Source organism: Watersipora subatra, chromosome 5, assembly GCF_963576615.1.
Source record: "Watersipora subatra chromosome 5, tzWatSuba1.1, whole genome shotgun sequence".
Classification (NCBI taxonomy): domain Eukaryota; kingdom Metazoa; phylum Bryozoa; class Gymnolaemata; order Cheilostomatida; family Watersiporidae; genus Watersipora; species Watersipora subatra.
The window spans coordinates 10,659,817-10,681,707 of record NC_088712.1 but is presented as its reverse complement, the minus strand read 5'-3'; the positions used below and the strand labels follow the sequence as shown (position 1 = coordinate 10,681,707).

General features: G+C 35.7%; 2 protein-coding genes across 2 annotated transcripts; one reads left to right on the top strand and one right to left on the bottom strand.

The window, feature by feature from the left end:
- Window positions 1-5,250: 5,250 nt before the first annotated feature.
- On the top strand, window positions 5,251-9,606 carry LOC137397110 (uro-adherence factor A-like). Its single transcript, XM_068083396.1, has 5 exons — window positions 5,251-5,368; window positions 8,229-8,416; window positions 8,492-8,794; window positions 9,041-9,313; window positions 9,595-9,606. Exons 1-5 carry the CDS (start codon window positions 5,251-5,253, stop codon window positions 9,604-9,606), a joined length of 894 nt encoding a protein of 297 aa, XP_067939497.1.
- Window positions 9,607-9,713: 107 nt separating this feature from the next.
- Window positions 9,714-10,803, bottom strand: LOC137397109 (methionine-rich protein-like). The gene is made up of 3 exons (XM_068083395.1): window positions 10,386-10,803; window positions 10,209-10,304; window positions 9,714-9,808 (listed from the first exon to the last, which is right to left on the bottom strand). Exons 1-3 carry the CDS (start codon window positions 10,801-10,803, stop codon window positions 9,714-9,716), a joined length of 609 nt encoding a protein of 202 aa, XP_067939496.1.
- Between the last annotated feature and the right edge of the window lie 11,088 nt (window positions 10,804-21,891).

Below are 21,891 nucleotides of genomic sequence, written 5' to 3'. Positions count from 1 at the left end.
CACTCACATCACAACAGAGTAAGAAATGGTGAATCGTTTGATGCCAAATAACTGTAACGTGAATGTTGTTGCAAGTCAATCTTTAAGTAATTGTAAGTTTTCTATATTCGCTTTCAATATAATATTTAACATTTAATTTTGCAAGTTATTTTTTTCCCTCTGCTAGGTATATTAGTTACTGGATAGCAATAATCTTTTTGAAACTGTTTCAATTATTTCACCTCATCACTACAAGGGCAGCCTGTTCTATGACCCTAACATACATGTAAGTGCTAGTCTGTTTTATGACCCTCACATAAGTGCTAGTCTGTGCTATGGCTCTGACATAAGTGTTAGTCTGTGCTATGACCCTCACATAAGTGCTAGTATGTTCTATGACCCTCACATACATGAAAGTGCTAGTCTGTTCTATGACCCTCACATAAGTGCTAGTCTGTGCTATGGCTCTGACATAAGTGCTAGGCTGTGCTATGGCCCTCACATAAGTGCTAGTCTGTGCTATGACCCTCACATAAGTGCTAGTCTGTGATATGACCCTCACATAAGTGCCAGTCTGTGCTATGACTCAATATGGTGATTTTTTAACTGTCGATGCTCTGAGATGTTTGACTTTTACTCGACATTATGTATGGTTTACTTAAACATCATAAGAGTGTAGTTTTCTACTTCATTTTAACGCTGTAGAGCTAGCACATGCTCATACTTGTCTTTAGCACTCAAACTCTAATTCTCATAATATTCTGCTGATCACTAAAATGACATCCTTTGCTTCGACTCATCCCTATAGCACTAGCCTTCGCTTTGACATATTGTGATCATCATGGTATTGCTAGCTACTGCTATGGCCGATGCCAGTGGTTCCATATGCTAACCCATACTATAGCCTTATTATAACTCTAGCTAAATGGTGTAATGCTAACCTGTTCTCTTGGTAATCAGTATATGATTAGATTGTATGCTGCCCATTATTGTAATACTATTATTAAGGTCAGTTTTTATTGTGACTTGTCTAAGTGCTTACTTTAAAACGTTGATCATAGATCAAAACAGCAATACATTTACTGAAAGTTTTTCCACAATATATTTACAAAGAGAGGTTTTAATTTTGTAGTAAACTACCAACCTGTCACTTTTTTCTTTCACTCACATAACACAGCATGACATTGTAGTTTTCAAAGTTTTTATATCCAGATTGGGATAAATAAAAGAGAATGCTGCAAACAGCAACCTAATTGTTTTTAATACGGAAATTTGTCTAAACTAAATTCGAGATATTTCAGACTACCACATTTTATATTATGTCATGCCTGTAAGTTTTGTTACAATGGAAAAAATGAGGGTTTTTTTGCAGCATTTTCACAAATCTACAAAACATATTCAATGTCTGTTTTGTTTTTGTTAATGTGTGAATTGTTGATTCTTGTGGAGAATTTGGGGTCCATTCTAAATAATAACATTGATATATTGCGATTAACCATTTTTTTGTAAAAATTGAAAGAGAATTGATTTTGCTTAGTTGGGAGATCATGTTCAGAAACCTTCTTATATTGTGTGCTCAACTCTAACAGCTCACTACCAGCAACGATTCTGTTACTTGAGGGCTCGTGCAGAAAACTGCCATTACCCCAGGAGCGGAACAGCAGCTACAAAACAACATGTAATATATCTATTGATATTTAACTACCTAACCTAACAGTAATGATTAGCAATTATTTACTATTTTAAAGTTGACCAAAGAATAAACAGTTTGGCATGTAAAATGCAAGCTTGATTTATCAATGAATTCTATTAAATATTACTTGAAATCTATCAAAATTTTCATAGATTTATTAGTAGGTAATAAACCATATTGAGACATTTTTCAGCAATGAATTATGTAGCAGACCTAAAACTGCAAGTCTGTCTTAGTAGTAGCCCAATTATCTCAACCAGTTCACTCAAACAGATAACAAAAAGTTGCAAAGATATTTTAAATGAACCAAAAATGTCTTACTTTTAAAACTTACTAAACAATAAACAACACAAAAAGGTTAACTTGCTATAACAATTAATAGAATATAATGTGTATTAATGTAATACACTTAAACCAATCATCGGCTATGAATATGTTCAATCGGAGATATTTATTGCTCGTTTTTACTAACTACACATACAGGGTTAGTATATGAACCTTTAGATGCTTCAATAAAATCTATGGTAACAATATGATTAGAGATGCTCTTTAAGATAGACATAAGAAATATCTTCACCCACCTGTCAAATTGTATTAGCAGTAGCTTTCTCCTAGTAATCAAGGAACATACGTATGAAATGAAACTGCTCCCACAATGCATTCCAATTGATAATAGGCCTAGCCTATAGTTTGTCAATGATAATAGCAATGTATAAAAGTCAATAGAAATATCTGTTGTCCTCTACCTGCATTACACTCAGTCATAGTCTAATCAAGGGCTGATTGTACAATGGGCTACGATTAGTTATATTACCGCCTCTAAGCTTATGTAATTTTTTACTCCCGTATTTTTGGTCTGCAGCTTTGCTTGCATAGGCCTGTGCAAAATTAGTGTTAGTCGTTGATAGCCTATTGATCTTCTATTCTTGCTTGGGTAGTTTTCAATTTTTGCACCCTTTGCTATCACTCCGCAGTTTGGCTTGCGCATGCCTGCGCGTGTGCATTATTTGTGGGCGCCATTGATAGACCACTTCTTTACTACGCTCGAGTGGTTTTCTGTCTATTTCTGTAAAGCACTGCAGTAGTTAATTTTATAAATATGAAGGTTTTTAAAGAATTAACATGGTGGCTGCTAATAATTAAATATAGAGATTAAGGCAATGATATTAAAGAAAGTGCAAATGAATGGTATGAAAACAGAATCACAGTAGATAGCATTTAATAAACTGAAGGAGTTGTCATGTCATCATGGACATTTAAATAGCTTGGTAAAACACTCCCAACAACATGTAACAATAACACGGCTACCTCAATGCTGTTACTTATAGAGACAGTTGGTGTATCTTACACTTGATCCATAGCGCAGCGCTAGGGTAGTATTAGTATATAGCCTGCGTTAAAATGTCAGCCATTTCTCCTACAATCTATTATGGCACTACATAGTTTTCAAGCCAGTGGCTTCCAGTTTATACAGATGCACGCTGTCAATTTATAATCACATCTTATGCGATTATAGAAACTGGACAGTAAATAACTTGTGAGTAAAGCATATAATAGCTCATATAGCGTAAACTCGTTTATCATTTACTTGGTATGATATGATTTTGGAAAAAGTTTAAGAGTGTTTAGTAGTAACAGTAAAAAGAAAACAAACTGGTATTAAAATGTTTTGAATGATCAAGCTGAACATTTTCAGGTTGTTTATTCAAACAAATATCAGTCTGATGACCAGTTATCAGTGAACAACCTAATAAAATAAGATAATACATGTGAGCTTCACGTAGCAGGTGTTGGCATTGGAAAATAAAACTTTGTCTGACGTTCACTGCAAAAGATTGTAGACATCCAGCTTTGCACTAGCAACACTAGTGGAGTTCTGCTATCATCAATGTAGTCTGCTTAAACAATTAACCAGCCATGAAAGCGTCTACTCACAGATACATGTAGTTATGGCTGGTTGTTACTAATTACTTGTATTTGGTTAGAATAACAATCTTTAAGCGCTTTATTAAAATTATTGATAAAGATTTGATTATAATTTTGGTTTAAGATAGAAGTAAAGGCTATGCCAAAAAAACTGCACACTGAAATAAAAGGTGTGCAAAAGTTAAAAATTACTCTTCGCCGACCAATCAAAGTACAGTAGCAGTAGTTTCCTACTAGAAACCACGGAACACACGTATGAAATGAAACTGCTCACACAATGCATTCCACATGATAAAAACTCTAGCCTAAGAGACCATATATGAATAGCACAATCAATGATATAAGCAGAGTATAAAAGTCAATAGAAATGTATTTTGTACCCGACTTGAATTACACTCAGACATAGTCTAGTAAAGAGGTGCATGTACACTGGGCTACGATTAGTTATATTACTGACTCTTAGCTTAGACAATTTCTAACTTTCGCACACATTTTTATCAGTGTGCAGTTTGGCTGGCATAGTTCTTCGCAATATTTGTTGACGTCGTTAAATGACCATTGCTCTTCTATAATTCTTGAGTGGCTTATGTCTAGTTTTTGTAATGTGCTGAAGATGCTATTTTTATAATTAATATTGTCAATTAAAAATGATTGTAATCTCTGCAATAATAATTACAATGTATATATAAAAATTAAGGCAATAGCACATTGGCAAGTGCAAGCCAATAGTATGACAAGTTGGCATTGCAACTTGTAAGCGTAAATAACATCACCGTTGATACCGCCTATCAAACAGGAAGTGTTGTTGTGTCATACGTATTTGAACAGTTGGATACGAGGTTCTTGAGAGCTCATGATAATATTGGTAGTCATATCATTGTCTCCTTATTTCGATAGCTCGGATACAACAATCTCAAGACCTTGTAACGATCACTGCACATATACTTTTAATTACTGAGTAAGTTTGTGTAGCTGTCATTTGAACATTAGCGCTAGTGTTACATTTGTTTACTGTTTGTGAATAATTGCCAGCAATTTATCTCAAGTCCAATTATGGCACTATAGAGTCTACAGATATGATGTTTATATACATGTAGATGCTTAGCTAATGAACAAACTGAGGCATATCATCTGGCAATTCATGTTAAAATGAGATCTGAGCTTACACTTTCGATTCAACCAAAGCAATTTTATGCTCACATAACAGATCATATTCTGTGTACCTCTTTAGTTGCTAACTTTGGAATTTGCCTGAAAATGTATCATAAAACGGTATTGCCTGTAATTAACACAAACTATACTGGTACTTTATTTGATGACGAAAGCAGACCAGTCAATATTTTGCAAGGAAAAAAATTATTTAATAATTGACTCATACAATAGGATTCTGGAGACAATGTAACAGTATATCTTTGTAACAGTGACGGAGAAAAATATATTTTAAATGTAAGATAACTTTTGAATGATCTAACTTCTAATAAAGGCACAGCAATGCCGTATTATTTAGCTGTCAGATTTTTGAGTTGTTTCAGGAGTAATAAAATTGTATGCAGGCTTTAGCTACATTGTGTTGAAATACTGCATTGTTAATGGATTAAAAAGTACATAAAAAATAGATTTGTTGGTGGATTATTAACAAATTATGTTTAACAATGAATCAGTCGCTGAGATCTAAAGGTGTTTTGAAAAATAGGGCTGTCTTGAGCAAATATGAAGGATTTACATTCACGTCTCCCAAACACTATCAGAAAGGACCCATGCAATGCACAGGTAAAGTTGAATATCCTAGAAGTTGTTTTTCGTATGCTAAAGATGATCGTAATCCACATTCACTCCTTTTGGGAGAATACCATCTACAGGGTAATTACTAGTTTACCATCTTCGTAAGATAAGCATGTGCTACTATATTCATAGAGTAATAAGTGTCACGATGAAAAGTGACTAAAGCATTGTGTAAAATATTTATGTTGACTAGCAACACAAAGTGCTTGTATGACTTTCATCACTGTTTGATTCAGTCGTTGTTCATGTCTTCCACAGCTTACTGTTACTTAAAACCTCCTGATGTTTGAGCTTTGCTATCTTGACAAACAAGCGTGCTCGCAACGCCCTTGCGCGCACACACATATGAAAATTAACATATATGTGTGTTAAGTTTACATATGTGTGTGCATATGTGCATCATGCACATACGCACACACATATGTGCGTGACGCACATACACATATGTGCGTCACGCACAAACATAAGTTTACATATGTGTGTGTGCGTGACAGTGCTTGCACACGCACACACATATGTAAACTAACCAAAAAGACAGCTGCGCAAACCTGCAAAGGATTTTCCACCATTCCCTTATGGATGACAGTGTACTTTCCTGATTCTACACTATGACATAATGACTTATTACATGCTGAGCTTATCATGATAGACCGCCAGTAGTACCTGCAGAGTAAATTCTTCACTCCCAATTTTATTCATAACCAATGTATCTATAATATTATGTACCTAATATTTTTGGTGGAAAAATTTATTGTTATTAGGAGCTAACAATTGCATCAGTATAGTTAGTCCAAAAAAACTATAAATTGGAGTTGCTCACTCTTTTTGTTTGTTTTTCTGTAAACAGCTTTTAATAAATTCAACATTTGCTAAGTGCAGCTCATGGGTGCATGCGTATTCATTCTGCGGTCTTTTGGGAATATATCACTGTGACAGAATATGTTTATTGCTTAGGTAACTGATTTCTAGTTTGAGAACTGTTTAAAACATGGAAAGTTCTTGAAATCTCGCAGAATCCATAGCTCCTTTAACTGAATACGTCTATGACCATTATTGAATCACGCTTACTAACCACCAGCCCTTTGTTATCGTCGATGGTTGTTTTCTGATCAAAAAGCTGACCAGTTAAACACAAGTAGGTTTGCTGCAATTGATGTTAGCAACAAAATCGTAGTGTTTTAGCACATTAGAATTTTATATTCTTGACATAGCTGACTTGCCATGATCAGCTAGCATATACCACATTGACTAGTTTAAATTTTGAACAAAAGTATTTATTGTATATTTGATAATTCTTGTATTTGCTAATTGTTAACTTACCATTGCTAAGTGCAAATTATCAATTGCTAATTGCTAATACCAAAAAATAATTGTTGAAAATTTTTAAATTATAAAAACTATAATCAAATTTTGGTACAAAATCAGTCTGCAGTCTGTTGCAAGTCTGTCTTTGCCATGAAATGTATTAACCGTTTCACTGCTGCATTAACCTTTGCGGCAAGTGCCTCGATGACGTATGAGTAGATTATATTGTGATACTGATTGCTCTAATGTGAAGCTTCAGTTCTCTCAACAGTAAAAAAGAAGTTGGTTGTCGATATTATAGAGGCTGTACTAAGAATTCAGATTTAGTGTATATGACTCGTGGCTTGATTGTGTAAGGGCATGATTTTTTGAATGCAAGAGGTTACGGGTTGATGGCCTGGTCAAGTCCAAAAATCTCTTAACCTTCCAGTGCCATCCATGTACAAGTTTAGCTATCGGCCTACTGCCAACCATTTTACCATATATTGCTGATCTTGCTTCATGATGTGTATACAATGTTTTTATCATCAACCTCTATCTAGAACATTTTATATATTTCATTTTGCCAACATGTTAACAAATAATACTATACTGAAAAATCAATGTATCTTTACTTTGTGCATTGATAAAAGTTACATTATGTGAAGCTACAATTGCCATGAGACTAAAACAATCATCTACAATGTTCCTTAATATCACAAAACTATTAAATTCACCATCATAGTCAGTGCTGCTACTTTAAATATCTGTGTGATCATGAAAATCTGACTCTGAATTGGCTATAATGCTATCAACATAAGTAATCTTCTGTTTTATACCATGGGATGTACTTACGGAAACCATGGTAACAGTAAATAGTTTGAATGTCAGAAAGAAAAAAATGCACTTTAAAGTTGGAAATTCCAAAACAATTTAAAATTGCCTTGTGATTTTTGGCTAATTCTATTGAGAATCTTTCAGACAACACTTCTATTATGATAAAAGTTCTAAAGATTGTTGGTTATGTTGTCAACGAATAATAAAACTAAGTTACTACGTAATTTCTTGGAAAGTCGAAAAAATGCTTCTTCGACACTCGACCATAGAAAACGCATAAATGCGTCTACGACAGTAAAAGGGTTGAAGAACAATTTGAAAGTGTGTGTCAATTTGCATTTTGTTTTTGTTACGAAAACACTACCAACCGGTCAGATCTTGTTTACAACCTCCAGATATTTGTTTAAGTAAGGCTTAATGGTCTAAGTAGGGCGTATTTGGTAACTATTTTTATCCAGAGCCACACAGAAATCTTAAATAACCTCATAAAGCCATAAAACCTTTTGAATTGTATGATGCTCTAAATTAGATACATGTATTTTGAATTTTATTGACAATAAGAAGTATATAACACTCTATAAATATTTATATTAGGGGATGTTCAATCGTAATAAAAATATTAACTACAAAAGAGAGGTTTCATTGAGTTATTATTTAATAATTATATTAATTTTCCAAACTTGTTCAAAATTGTGCTTTGGAATAGTTTCATATTTACTGACTTTAGAGTTGGGAGCTCTAGAGTCTGTAGAGTCTATAGAGTCTATAGAGTCTATAGAGTCTATAGAGTCTATAGAGTCTATAGAGTCTATAGAGTCTATAGAGTCTATAGAGTCTATAGAGTCTATAGAGTCTGTAGAGTCTGTAGAGTCTGTAGAGTCTGTAGAGTCTATAGAATCTGAGTCTGTAGAGTCTGTAGAGTCTATAGAATCTGAGTCTGTAGAGTCTATAGAGTCTATAGAGTCTATAGAGTCTATAGAGTCTATAGAGTCTATAGAGTCTATAGAGTCTATAGAGTCTATAGAGTCTATAGAGTCTATAGAGTCTATAGAGTCTATAGAGTCTATAGAGTCTGTAGAGTCTATAGAGTCTATAGAGTCTGTAGAGTCTGTAGAGTCTGTAGAATCTGTAGAATCTGTAGAGTCTGTAGAGTCTGTAGAGTCTGTAGAGTCTGTAGAGTCTGTAGAGTCTGTAGAGTCTGTAGAGTCTGTAGAGTCTGTAGAGTCTGTAGAGTCTGTAGAGTCTGTAGAGTCTGTAGAGTCTGTAGAGTCTGTAGAGTCTGTAGAGTCTGTAGAGTCTGTAGAGTCTGTAGAGTCTGTAGAGTCTGTAGAGTCTGTAGAGTCTGTAGAGTCTGTAGAGTCTGTAGAGTCTGTAGAGTCTGTAGAGTCTGTAGAGTCTGTAGAGTCTGTAGAGTCTGTAGAGTCTGTAGAGTCTGTAGAGTCTGTAGAGTCTGTAGAGTCTGTAGAGTCTGTAGAGTCTGTAGAGTCTGTAGAGTCTGTAGAGTATGTAGAGTCTGTAGAGTCTGTAGAGTCTGTAGAGTCTGTAGAGTCTGTAGAGTCTGTAGAGTCTGTAGAGTCTGTAGAGTCTGTAGAGTCTGTAGAGTCTGTAGAGTCTATAGAATCTGTAGAGTCTGTAGAGTCTGTAGAGTCTGTAGAGTCTGTAGAGTCTGTAGAGTCTGTAGAGTCTGTAGAGTCTGTAGAGTCTATAGAGTCTATAGAATCTGTAGAGTCTGTAGAATCTGTAGAGTCTGTAGAGTCTGTAGAGTCTGTAGAGTCTGTAGAGTCTGTAGAGTCTGTGGAGTCTGTAGAGTCTGTAGAGTCTGTAGAGTCTGTAGAGTCTGTAGAGTCTGTAGAGTCTGTAGAGTCTGTAGAGTCTGTAGAGTCTGTAGAGTCTGTAGAGTCTGTAGAGTCTGTAGAGTCTGTAGAGTCTGTAGAGTATGTAGAGTCTGTAGAGTCTGTAGAGTCTGTAGAGTCTGTAGAGTCTGTAGAGTCTGTAGAGTATGTAGAGTCTGTAGAGTCTGTAGAGTGAAAGCACTTGTGTAAACTTGTTTGTGACTACATTGACATTAAAGATTACTTACACAATTTTTGTAGATTCTATCCTAACAATATCAGAATATTACATCATTTGTGTTCATTTTTGATGTTTTGGTCACCTGACTGCCAGAACATTTCAAGACTACAATTGATAAGGTTGATCGTGGTTAAAACTCCTAAAGGATAAATACGTGCATAATGATATCACTAGTAGTCATCGCTGTGATAGTTGGTATTGGCTTATGCATTCGTGTTATAGAGCTACGCTTTTCTACAGAGTCAGCACCTTTACAATTATATTCCTCATATTCACACTTTTGTTGGATGTGTTTTAATTATATCCCTCGTATTCACACTTTTGTTCGATGTGTTTTAATTATATCCCTCATATTCACACTTTTGTTGGATGTGTTTTAATTATATCCCTCATATTCACACTTTTGTTGGATGTGTTTTAATTATATCCCTCATATTCACACTTTTGTTGGATGTGTTTTAATTACTCTCGAGCTTTATCAAGTTTAATCTTGAAACATCCAGGCAGTAAGATCACCTCAAACATCAAAAACAACTAGAAACGATATAAAAATATCGATACTTTTTTCATGTCATCTACAAACACTTTGTACAAGTTCATTTTTAAAATGAAGTTACAAAGCGCTTGTACCAACCTTCCATGCTATGGGGCATATAGCCTGTAATGCTGTGGGGCATGGAACCTGTGATGCTGTGGGGCATGGAGCCTGTGATGCTGTGGGGCATATAGCCTGTGATGCTGTGGGGCATGGAGCCTGTGATGCTGTGGGGCATATAGCCTGTGATGCTGTGGGGCATATAGCCTGTGATGCTGTGGGGCATGGAGCCTGTGATGCTGTGGGGCATGGAGCCTGTGATGCTGTGGGGCATGGAGCCTGTGATACTGTGGGACATGGAACCTGTGATGCTGTGGAGCATGGAGCCTGTGATGCTGTGGGGCATATAGCCTGTGATGCTGTGGGACATGGAGCCTGTGATGCTGTGGGGCATGGAGCCTGTGATACTGTGGGACATGGAACCTGTGATGCTGTGGGGCATGGAACCTGTGATGCTGTGAGGCATAGAGCCTGCGATGCTGTGGAGGATGGAGCCTGTGATGCTGTGGGGCATAGAGCCTGTGATGCTATGGGGCATATAGCCTGTGATGCTGTGGGGGATAGAGCATGTGATGCTATGGGGCATATAGCCTGTGATGCTGTGGGAGATAGAGCCTGTGATGCTATGGGGCATATAGCCTGTGATGCTGTGGGGGATAGAGCCTGTGATGCTATAGGGCATATAGCCTGTGATGCTGTGGGGCATATAGCCTGTGATGCTGTGGGGCATATAGCCTGTGATGCTGTGAGGCATGGAGCCTGTAATGCTGTGGATAATTGAGCCCATCACATTAGCCAAGTAGTTTTGTCTAGTATAACTTTTACAAAAAAAGAATTCCTAACTTCTTGTGAAATCGTGTTTTATTGCTTCAACTAAGTGCATATGAAACACATTTGAAAGACTATGAATAGATTAAAAAAAATTGGAAACTACACAGTGCTGACTTGGAAATTCCATAATAATATGACTATCTATAAACAAATTAAGGTATCTAATAGTTATTATCTCTGTTCACATGGTGCAGAGTTAGATAAATTTGACTGTTTTCACTAGTGGGAGTTTAATAAGAACCATTGGTGTTTTTGTAACTTTAAGGGAGGAGTATTCTTTAGGTCGGGGCAATAACAGTCAGTGGACCAGAGACTATTTCCATCTAGACCAATAATAAAGGTTATCAACCATTTTGTAGGCTAGGTTGTAGCTGGTCCAGAACTTCACTGCTCTCTCTTTAACATCTCTAACTATTAAATGACTTAATGCTGACAAACACACAGTCAGCCATTTACTTCTGCGTACTTCACTTGCTGTTAGCTTATGAATTTTCTCGATCATTTACCATATAATTTTATTGCCTACGTGTGGTACAGTTTACAATCACATTTTATACAGTGATGAAAGCTGGACAGTTAATAAATATCAAGTCAAACATTCGTATAGCAATTATTTGGTATGATATGATTTTTGAGATGAGACAAGGTAAGAGTATTTAGTACTAACAGTAAGAGAAATAAATTTGTGTCATGAAGCTTTTGAACAACCAAGCTGAACATTATCATAATGTCTTGGCCAATAAACTCCAGGATTATGACCAGTTATTCGTTGATATCATAATAAATGAGATAATATGTGTAGTCTGTACCTTAGCATGCGTTAGCATTTAAACAATTGAAATTTGTATGACATCACAAACATTTTTAGACTTACCGCTTTAGAGCAAACTTGAAGAGCAATGCAAACTACCATCCGCCAGCTCAAACAATAGCAAAGTCCTGTGCTCACCAATGTAATGTACCTAAACAAATTACTGGTTATCAAATTGTTCACTTGCAGATAGTTATTGTTTGTTGTTACCAACTATGTGATTAGTATAAGGATATTCAAGTGCTTCATGAAATTAATGATAATCCTTTAGTTAGAAATGCTGTTTAGGATGAAAGTAAGTAATCTCTTCACCCACCAGCACAGTCAGCCGTTTTCTTGAGTAGTAGTGGTAGCTTTATCCTAGTAACCACAGAACATACACATGAAATTGAACCAACAGTACATCCCAATTGTCATAGGTCTAGCCTAAAGCATCAGATGAATAGCATTATCAACAAAATTAGTCAATACAAATATCCATCGTACCCGACCCGCATTACACTCGGTCATAGTCTGATAAATAGGTGCATGTACTAACACCAGGCTATGATTAGTTATATTACGGCTTCTAAACTTAAATAATCTTCAACTTGCTTAGGCCTGTGCAATATTTGTCTTTGTTGTGGAAAGCCCCTTACTCTTCTACGCTTGAGTAGTTTTCACTCCCTGCACACTGCTTTAAGTGCCCAGTTTTGCTTGCGCAGGTCTGTGTGTGCATGCGCGTGCACACGTGCGTGTGCGTGCATATGTGCATGTGTAACACTATGTGTGCACGTGTGCGCATGTGCGCGTAAATGTATCACTTGTGTGCCGTTGATAAACCATTTCTTTCCTACTTTTGAGTGGTTTTCTGTCTTTTTAATAAAGCGGTGCAAATGTTTTTTAAAAATTTTGTGTTTTAAAAACTAGTATGGTCCCTGGAATAAAAATCATAGTTACAAACTAAGGCAATAGCATAATGGCAAGTGCAAGCAAGTTGTATGGTAAGTTGGCATTGCAACTGGGACACGTAAACAGAATCACAGCAATTCTCTGCCTATGCAATGGATGGGTATTTGGTATTTTAAAACTTTAATTATTTAATTTTAACATTAATTCGGTGTTGCCTACAATTTCTTTTAGTGTTAATCAAACAACCTGCTGCATGTGTCTAGAATAAAAAAAACCAATAAACACCACTTTCAGGACAACATTCTATGAATGCGCACCTTGAGGTCAATTGCCATTAATGCATGCAAATAAACATCTTGAGTTTCTAGTTAGATGGGTGTTTAAAAATCTAATTTACAGAAACCAGGTGAAGTTTTAAAACAAAATAAATATTTTGCAGACCTGATGGAAAGCACTGACCAGATGTGTATGAAGCATGGATGAAATTGGCCAAACATGTGAAAATGTACAGACTAACAAACGCACTATGTAGAATGTTAAAAATTAGACTGCATGAAATTTATAATTTGAGAGTTGTTTACTCTTGAAAGATTAAATAAACCTGACAGCCTGTAAGAATATGTAAAAACAAGAAATAATAATGTGAAAGGCTGACCCAGATGCATTCAGAGCCTGTCAGGTAAACTGAAGTGCTAGCAGGTGCTACACATCACTTGATATCTCTAACAGGTATAAAAACTAGAGCAAACATAAATATATCTTGTTGTCATGGTGAATGCCTTTAGAGTAGAGTAGGTAATGGATTTTCCTATGTAACATCATGCATCGATGTCTATGGTAATGTTATCTATTAACTTCTGTTTTAATTACTGGCTAACACCTGATTTAAACACTTGTTAAATACTTGATATTATAAATAATTCAATTAGTTTATAACAATTATAAATACAATTTATTATTTATAATAATTGTGTTGCTGAAAAATATCTTATTATTTGTAATAGTAATTATCTGCAAAGATACCAAAAAAGTAGCAAAACAAACAATTAGTACCTATGATTAGATGGGGGTCGAGGAACCCAGATGGCGCGGGTTCGAATCAAGGATGCTGTAATTTTTTTTCTCCTTTGATAAGTGACCAACTAGCAGCCACCAAGAGAACCATTTCATATGCTCACAAATCACATTCACTTCTGTTTACACTTTCACGCAACCTCATTCGATGAAATATTTTCACAAATATACTTCACACATTCAATAAAACCATGTCTATTGTTCTTACTCGCCTACTTTATCATCATTGTAATACTGTCCCTTTCCGCACTGATATCTTATAACCTACCGTGAAAATTTGTTTAACTTTTTAATCTTAGCTCGAAGGAGTACATATCATTGTCGGGTAAACATGACAAGCCTGTTGGTCACCTTTGATAATCGAAAATGCTGCAGAAGTTATTTGTCAAGTATGGGTCATATGGTCAGATTTCGACTAGATGATTAGACCAAGCTGAAACAAAATTGTAATGTAGCAAGTATCTATATTTGATACGGGTCTTCGGTAAAACCCGAAGTGTTTGTCATAAACTAGTGCTACGAGAAGTTTCATATTGAGCCTTTTATCGGCCTTTCAATTCACGTGAGAATTTCCCGTGACAAAACAATAACCAAATTTAATGACTACGTCAAAGAAATAAACTGATTTCAATCTATGGCGTTTTCGTGATGGCGGCGATTAACTGTTCGTTTTTGAGCTTTTAAGAGCTTGTAATCACATTTCCATATATTTTGTACCTACAGCACAGCAAAGACATGCTTCATGGTATTTAGACAATATTTTTTTCAGTTTCAAACTCTATCTAGAACATTTCTGTTGCATATTTTATTTTGCTAACATCTTAACCAACATTGCTATGCAAAAGAATTCATTGTATTTATACTTTGTGCAATGATAAAGCAGCTATGTGAAGCTACGATCCCTACGAACCTAAAATGTTCCTCCGCAATGTTCCTTACTCTTACAAAACTATAACTTTCACCACTAACAGAGTCAGTCATTGCTGCTACTTTAATTATTTGTATAATCACAAAAATCGAAATATGATTTGGCTATAATGTCATCAGCCGAAGTAACTATCTACTTTCCGACTCGCGCAGTACTTAACAAAACTTACACAAAAACGTTCGTTTTTAGGTTGAAAATTCACAAACAAAAATTTAAAATTGCTTCGTTGTTTTAGACTAAGTTTATAGAAAAATATTTGGACAACGCTGTCAATATTGTAAAAGTCCTAAAGACCATAAGTTATATTGTCAATGAATAATAAAATTACGTTACTACGCAATTACTCGGAAAGTCACAAAAATGCATCTACTGCACTCGACCATAGAAAACGCATAAATGAGTCTACAGCAGTGAAAGTGTTAAATTCTAATCAAACTTTATGTATTCAATAAGTTGTGATTTCCTTGTAAACTAGGTGGGAAATTACATGAACCTTCAGATATTGTGAAACACTCACACATCCCATGCCTCTCCGTGTGTCTTGTTACTTTTTGAACGGCTAGTCACCCTCCGCTTGTCCAACCACTGTCTCTTTAACTAGCCATCTTGTTAATGCCCAGCTACTTGTTTTACAACCTGTTTCACCTCTTCTTGACAATTCATTAGCAGTATTAAACACTAACTCAGACAATATATTTCAATAGGTCAACATAGCCTTAGCCATCAAGCCAAAGGATTAAATTTTGAGTATTTAATTAGCAGCTATTATGTCAGGCTAAACACTCCAATCGCATGCATAATGCACCACAAGTAGTAGACAGTTGCAGTCAGGTCACATCAATGCTAGTAGGCAACACGTTGAACCCATAAATCAAATGGCAACACAGAGTTGACCTTGACCTTACAAAGATCCTGACATTTTAGCTGGTTCTACCGTAACAAATGTCAATATATACTGAGGCGCCGTGCTAAAATCAGGGTGCTGGTGTTTTTGATGTTGTGTCATAAGTGTCACCAACGGCAGCACTCTTCATGTCAGCAGCATGTGCAGTAGTGTTGGTGTTTAATGCATGATATGAAGCAATATGTTACTTTGAGCATCTAAACGCAATTTGGTAGCCAATAAAAGCTATGACATAAGTATGGATAATGACATTTGTTAAATTAGTCCATACAGTTCGTTCCTTTTTCGACGTGAGCAGTTCTAAAAAACATATACCATCCTTTTCGGGCTATTAGCCGCTACCTTTTTCTGATGATTTGAGCCATGCGACTTACATAACGGTGCAGCTCTTCTGTGGTTTCTTCTTACATCACTAGGCCGCATTAACCAGATTCTCCGGCTAGTGCGCCTCTAGCGGTGAAAGAAACTACGAAACAATGCCTAACGGAACTGTTCCGTTTGGCACTAAATTAAAAAGCGTCGGTTAATAAGAAACCGTGCCGTTAGGCACTGTTCTCTTTAAAACAGCAAAGTCTATGCAAAGGTGCAGCCTATGTATTGTTTTATTATCGTTTTTTTAAATATAGCAGATGCGGCTTATATTGGGGTGCGGTTTATAGTTCGAAAAGTATGGTATTCATTTTAATTATTTATTACATATTATAAGAAAGACAGAATGATAAGATAGTTTTTAAGATGTGTATACTTGGAAGAATAAAAAATAAGCACCTTCCTGACGTGTCACAGTATTGTAAAACACAAGTCATCGGCTGACAGAAATAAATATAAGCTTTCACACATCTACATATAGTCAGACTTCACTACTGAGACAACTGCAGCTGGAGAGCTACATTTATTCTGAATATCAACCGATTTCTTATTGGTTAATGTAAAACACTGCTCAAAAACATTAAAGTATTTAGCAAAACCTAATAGATTTGCTTTTTGTTAATGCTTTTTTGTCAGCAAGGGACTAGCTTGCTTGCAAATGATTTGCTGAACAGGACAACATTTACTGAATCACAATGGATTTGCTCATTTACAATTGATTAGCTAAAAAGGGCATCATATCCTGATACACAATGGGTTTGCTTGTTTGGACATCAATCTTTTGTAATAAAAATTGCTGTTTTCCACGAAGTGGCAATACATAAGAAATAGAAAATAGGTTCATAACTTTGAAAGTAAATAGGTCAATTTTTTTTTTCATAGACTATTGAAAATTTATGATGTGCTTGGATGGTGTGCTTATGTTTTTGACTGTTTGTAGCTGCTAGGCTTTCTTATTCATCTCTAATTCTCAGTATCTCACATGATGACCGGTTGAGACTTCATGCAATGCTCCATAAATGCATTATATAAGTCCTGCTGAAAACATGACTATTCACCCTTGTTACACGCAACATCTACTCGTGACTTTTTATTTCATGTAGTTTGTTGTTTCTCAACATCGGAATGTTATTTTTAGGCCACAATTAGAGTTAAACAACTGGTATTACTGGGAAAACATCAATGCATGCAAACTCAATGATTACAAGAAAAATTGCTTCATTTATTTCTATTGTCATTGACGCGACTTGCTTAAAATTTAAGAGTGGCTCTCACAATCATAAATATACTTGTATTTTGGGGATTTAGCTCTAAGACTTCAATATGGTGCGCTTTCTGACATTTCATGCTCTGATGGTTAGTATGATCTCTAACCATATCACTTATCCTTCAAACTATTGGTTTTACATTTCACAAACAAGAGATCAAGGAGGTAAGCTGCTAAAACCAGATTATATTTAAGAGTCAGAGGTATATGTTTATTATATCAATATTCATAGAAATTACAGCCAGTTTCCTATCAGTCTTGCATACTATTGACATTGAGTAAATTCTACTGAACATATCAACAGAGTAAAGCAACTTCATGGTAGTTTTATGAAATTACTCATCATGTGTCTACTTATATGAGCAAATAGCAGAGAATCTCACAGAAATACAAAAACATGACAATTTTTGTGTCAGAACAAAATATTCAGCAATGAATAAAATACTGAATATGCAGTCTATGAGTTTATGAGTTGACAGTAATACATGGATAAATTCTTATTTAATCAACTGTAATTTGACCTGCCATTGGAGAGGCAATCCGCTTGTCACATCTGCACTGTCAGTTTTTCTCTTCGAGTACCGAGCGATAAGGGTTTGATTTATGTCAGCCATGGGGATACGAGTCTGAAAAAAGAAATGGAATTGTTCTGAGAATATAAATTAACAATGGATAGATAAAACAGGCATATAAGACACTATACATATGTACTTGAAATGGGCAAGATGTGTACGGAAAACATTTTGAACCTTAAATTAGTCAACCCTGGACGACACTGTCAATGAGGGACAGGAACCCTGGTCAATTTGTCTAATGATCCAAAGTTTTTAAACTTTTATTAAATATATCTGAATGTGCTCATAATATAATGATGTTTGGTAGAACACTAGTGAAAAATTCAGACCGCCGACAGCAAACATCGTCAAACAGCAAAGAACATTATGTCACCATAATCCAGGCTGAAACCATACAAATTCCTATGATTTGAATAGCTCGTACACAAAAGTATTTACAGTAGCTTCATATCAGTTGAGCAAAAGTTCATCATCGTTCATTGCTCAGCATAAACTGGATAATTATAGTTTGTATCATAAAATTCTTCATTTGCATCATATTCATTCATGAACAACCAACAAACAAGATGTATCGATTTTTTTCGCGTGATATCGTTCCAATAAACATGGTTATTGTAACGAATTAAGTAGATAACGATATTTGAAAAATGCTAGTCGAATCTACAAATCAGTACAGAGAACAAGTGTTAAATTTAACGTTCCAAATTCTAACGTTCAAACATATTGAATAATTGCAAAAGTTTACGAATAACACTTGGAGTTGTCCACACGTTAACACTAATTACAAATCACCAAGAAAAGAGAAGATAATTGCGACTAAAACAAACTGGCTAAACAATACACGGGCGCATACCATAAACAGGCGCATACCATAAATGGGTGCATACTAGGGATGGCATTTGTAGTTTGGAAATGTGTGATCGACTATCGTTGGAGTTGTCCCACCGATAGCGATAGCTATCGAATTATCAATGAGCTCACCGAAAGTTATCCATGACTTGGCAGCTGGTAAACTATCGTATTAGCGAGAAAATAACTCGTACAAGTTCACAAGACATTTTAATGCCATATTTTCGTACAAATGACCACACGTACCTAAAAAGGTCGAGGATTGTAGGAAGGGATGAGAAAAGGAACTGCTGCAGAAAAGAATCTGCCAAAAAACTACAAAAAATATCTGCAAAACTATCGGGTTGTATTCCTTTTTTATTAATCGATAATGATATATAAGTTTTAGATGTTTTGATAGGCTAAAAATAAGCAGCATATTCATATCGAGAAGACAACTACCGACTATCGCAGTCGACTATCGAGCTATCGTGCAACCTGTGTGCATACCATACACAAGCGGATAACATCAGCGGGCGCATACCATAAACATCTGTGTCCAATGCACAGGTGAATGCCGTACACAAGCTCATACACAGGTGCATACGATACATGAGTGCATGCAACATACAGAAGTGTGCCATACACTAACGCCTACAATACATGGTCACAACCATTCACGGTACATAGCTAATAAACTATGAATAACTCTTTGATAAAAACCCTAAAGCTAAAGATTATGAATAGCTCTATGATTGAAACCCTCAAGCTAAAAGGCTATAAATAGTTCTATAATAGAAACCTAAAGCTGAAAGACTATGAATAGTTCTATGATAAAAACCTAAAGCTTAAAAGCTATAAATAGTTCTACGATTGAACCCATGAATCTAAAAGACTATGAATGGTTCTATGGTAAAAGACCTAATGCTAAAAAGCTATAAATAGTTCTACAATTGAAACCCTGTAGCTAAATGACTATAAATAGCTCTATGACAGATACCATAAAGCTAAAAGACTATAAATAGTTCTATGATATCAACCCTAAAGCTAAAAGACTATGAATAGCTCTATGATAGAAACCCTGACTCTAAAAGACTGTAAATAGATATACAGTATGATAGACAACCTATAAGGCTACAAAACTATGAATAGTTTTATGTGTGTAGAACCAACATATGATTTACAACGGGTAATAAAAGTGTGACTAAAATAGGCAGCCATACTTACTGTGAGGAGTAGTGGTGGTGGACATAGTAGTGAGTCTACAAGTGGATTTACTACTGCTAGTCGAATCTAAAAATCAGCACAGACAAGTGTTAAAATTTTACGTTCCAACACGTTGAGTAATGGCATGAGTTTACAGGTAACATTTGGAGTTGTCCACACAGAAATACTAACTGTGATTTATCGAGATAGAGAAAACGATGTGACTAGAACAAAATGGCTAAGCAATACAAGGGAAAGTACCATTCACTAGTGCATAAAGGTCTGGCCACAAGTAACAAATTATTCGTTCAATCTGACCAAATTCACGAATTTCACAGAATTCACAGATTTATTCGGCCGAATATCACAGAATCGTCTGAGCTGTGCATGCACATCGAATTCGTCAACGAAACGCTTTTAATTGGCTAACCAATTTTTTTAGCGAGCACGATTCTCATAGCTTTGACAAGTGGTATAGTCCAAGACACGTACGATGACACACAATAAAAGTATCACCGCGATATGACTTGATACATACGATGCAACTGCGTATATCGTATATATATAGTAGTGCTAGTCAAATATAAAAATCAGCACAGAGAACAACTGTTAAATTCTAATGTTCCAATGCGTTTAATATTGTCATGTCTAAAGGTAAAACTTGGAGTTGTTTGCCCGTTCACACTAATTGCAATCTCTAAGCAGAGAGAAGACAACCGCCACCATCATCAAATGCAGCACATTTTTGACTCATCAAACAAACACAGGCACCTGTTGAAATAATCATGTTAAATCAAGTTAATTTTAAGCGTAATTAAGTTAATTTTATAAAAGCTCTTTTCCATTTTATGATACACCACCCTATTCAGTTCTCTTCTGAAGCAGGTGATATAGCAAAAGTTTCAACAGCAACAACGTTTACGGCAAAGCTTGTCAATTACATGGAAAATGCCCCTGAGGTAAGAGTTGCTATGGGTAGGCTAAACCCTACAATTGCTATATGAAATGAGACCAGTTTTTCATAATACACAAGCCATTTTTATAATTACGCATAAAAGTTACCAAGAAAATTAAAATTTCATAAGATTTGTAACCATGCTAATTACACTGTGATCACGATACATCATTATCTAATTACACATTAGAAGGTTTGAGATGACCTGGCATCAGAGCTGTCAACTCTCCCAGATTTTGCGGGACCCTCCTAGAAATGAGATTACTTTCCGGCAAAAATAAGATATCCCGGAAAACTCCCGGATTTATGTTTTATGCTCTAGGATAAAATACCGAGCCATTTATTTATCAGTCGCTGTAGCATAAACGGAATGCGCGTAATCTAATGATAACAAAAGACTCGCTGTATTGCCAAAGACACGTTCTTATGGCTTTGTGCATAGAATTACCATTCGGTAATTTTTTGCAAAGCAAAGTTTTGGGGTGCTATGGCATTAGAGCGTTACCCCTTACTAACAACTTTAATGAGGGCCATCCTCTGCATACCTCACAGTAATACAGCAACAGAGCGCGTTTTTCTATGCTTTAAAAGTATATACCGAGGCTAGGGCTGACTTATGTTCTGAAACAGAGAATGCTCTGATAGCCACCACAATAAACTTTTCTACCTGCTGCTTAGAAACCGAGTTAAAAGCTGACTTATTTAAAAGTCTTAAAAGTCAGCCAAAACCCACAACTTGAAATATCGAGGAGCAGCAGCTACCTCATCTCAAATCAGTGCAGACTCAAATATAGAGATGATATAGCATCCCTGTCTAATTACTAAAATCATCTAGAGTAAACTTTTGAGAGTTCTGTGATAACGTTATGTTCATCACTATGGATATGATACAATGCTTTTTGCCGAACTGGAAAGTAGAACATTTCAGGTTGTTCTGTTCAGTTTGTTGCAATTTCGTGATTTGTTTTTATATTTTTGTAATACACTTAAGCATAATTTTAGAGCTCAAGTACAATGTTAACTTGCCTAGGTCCCTATTAAAATACTTTTCTGCTAGCGCGAGGCTATAAGCCTGGTTCCCAT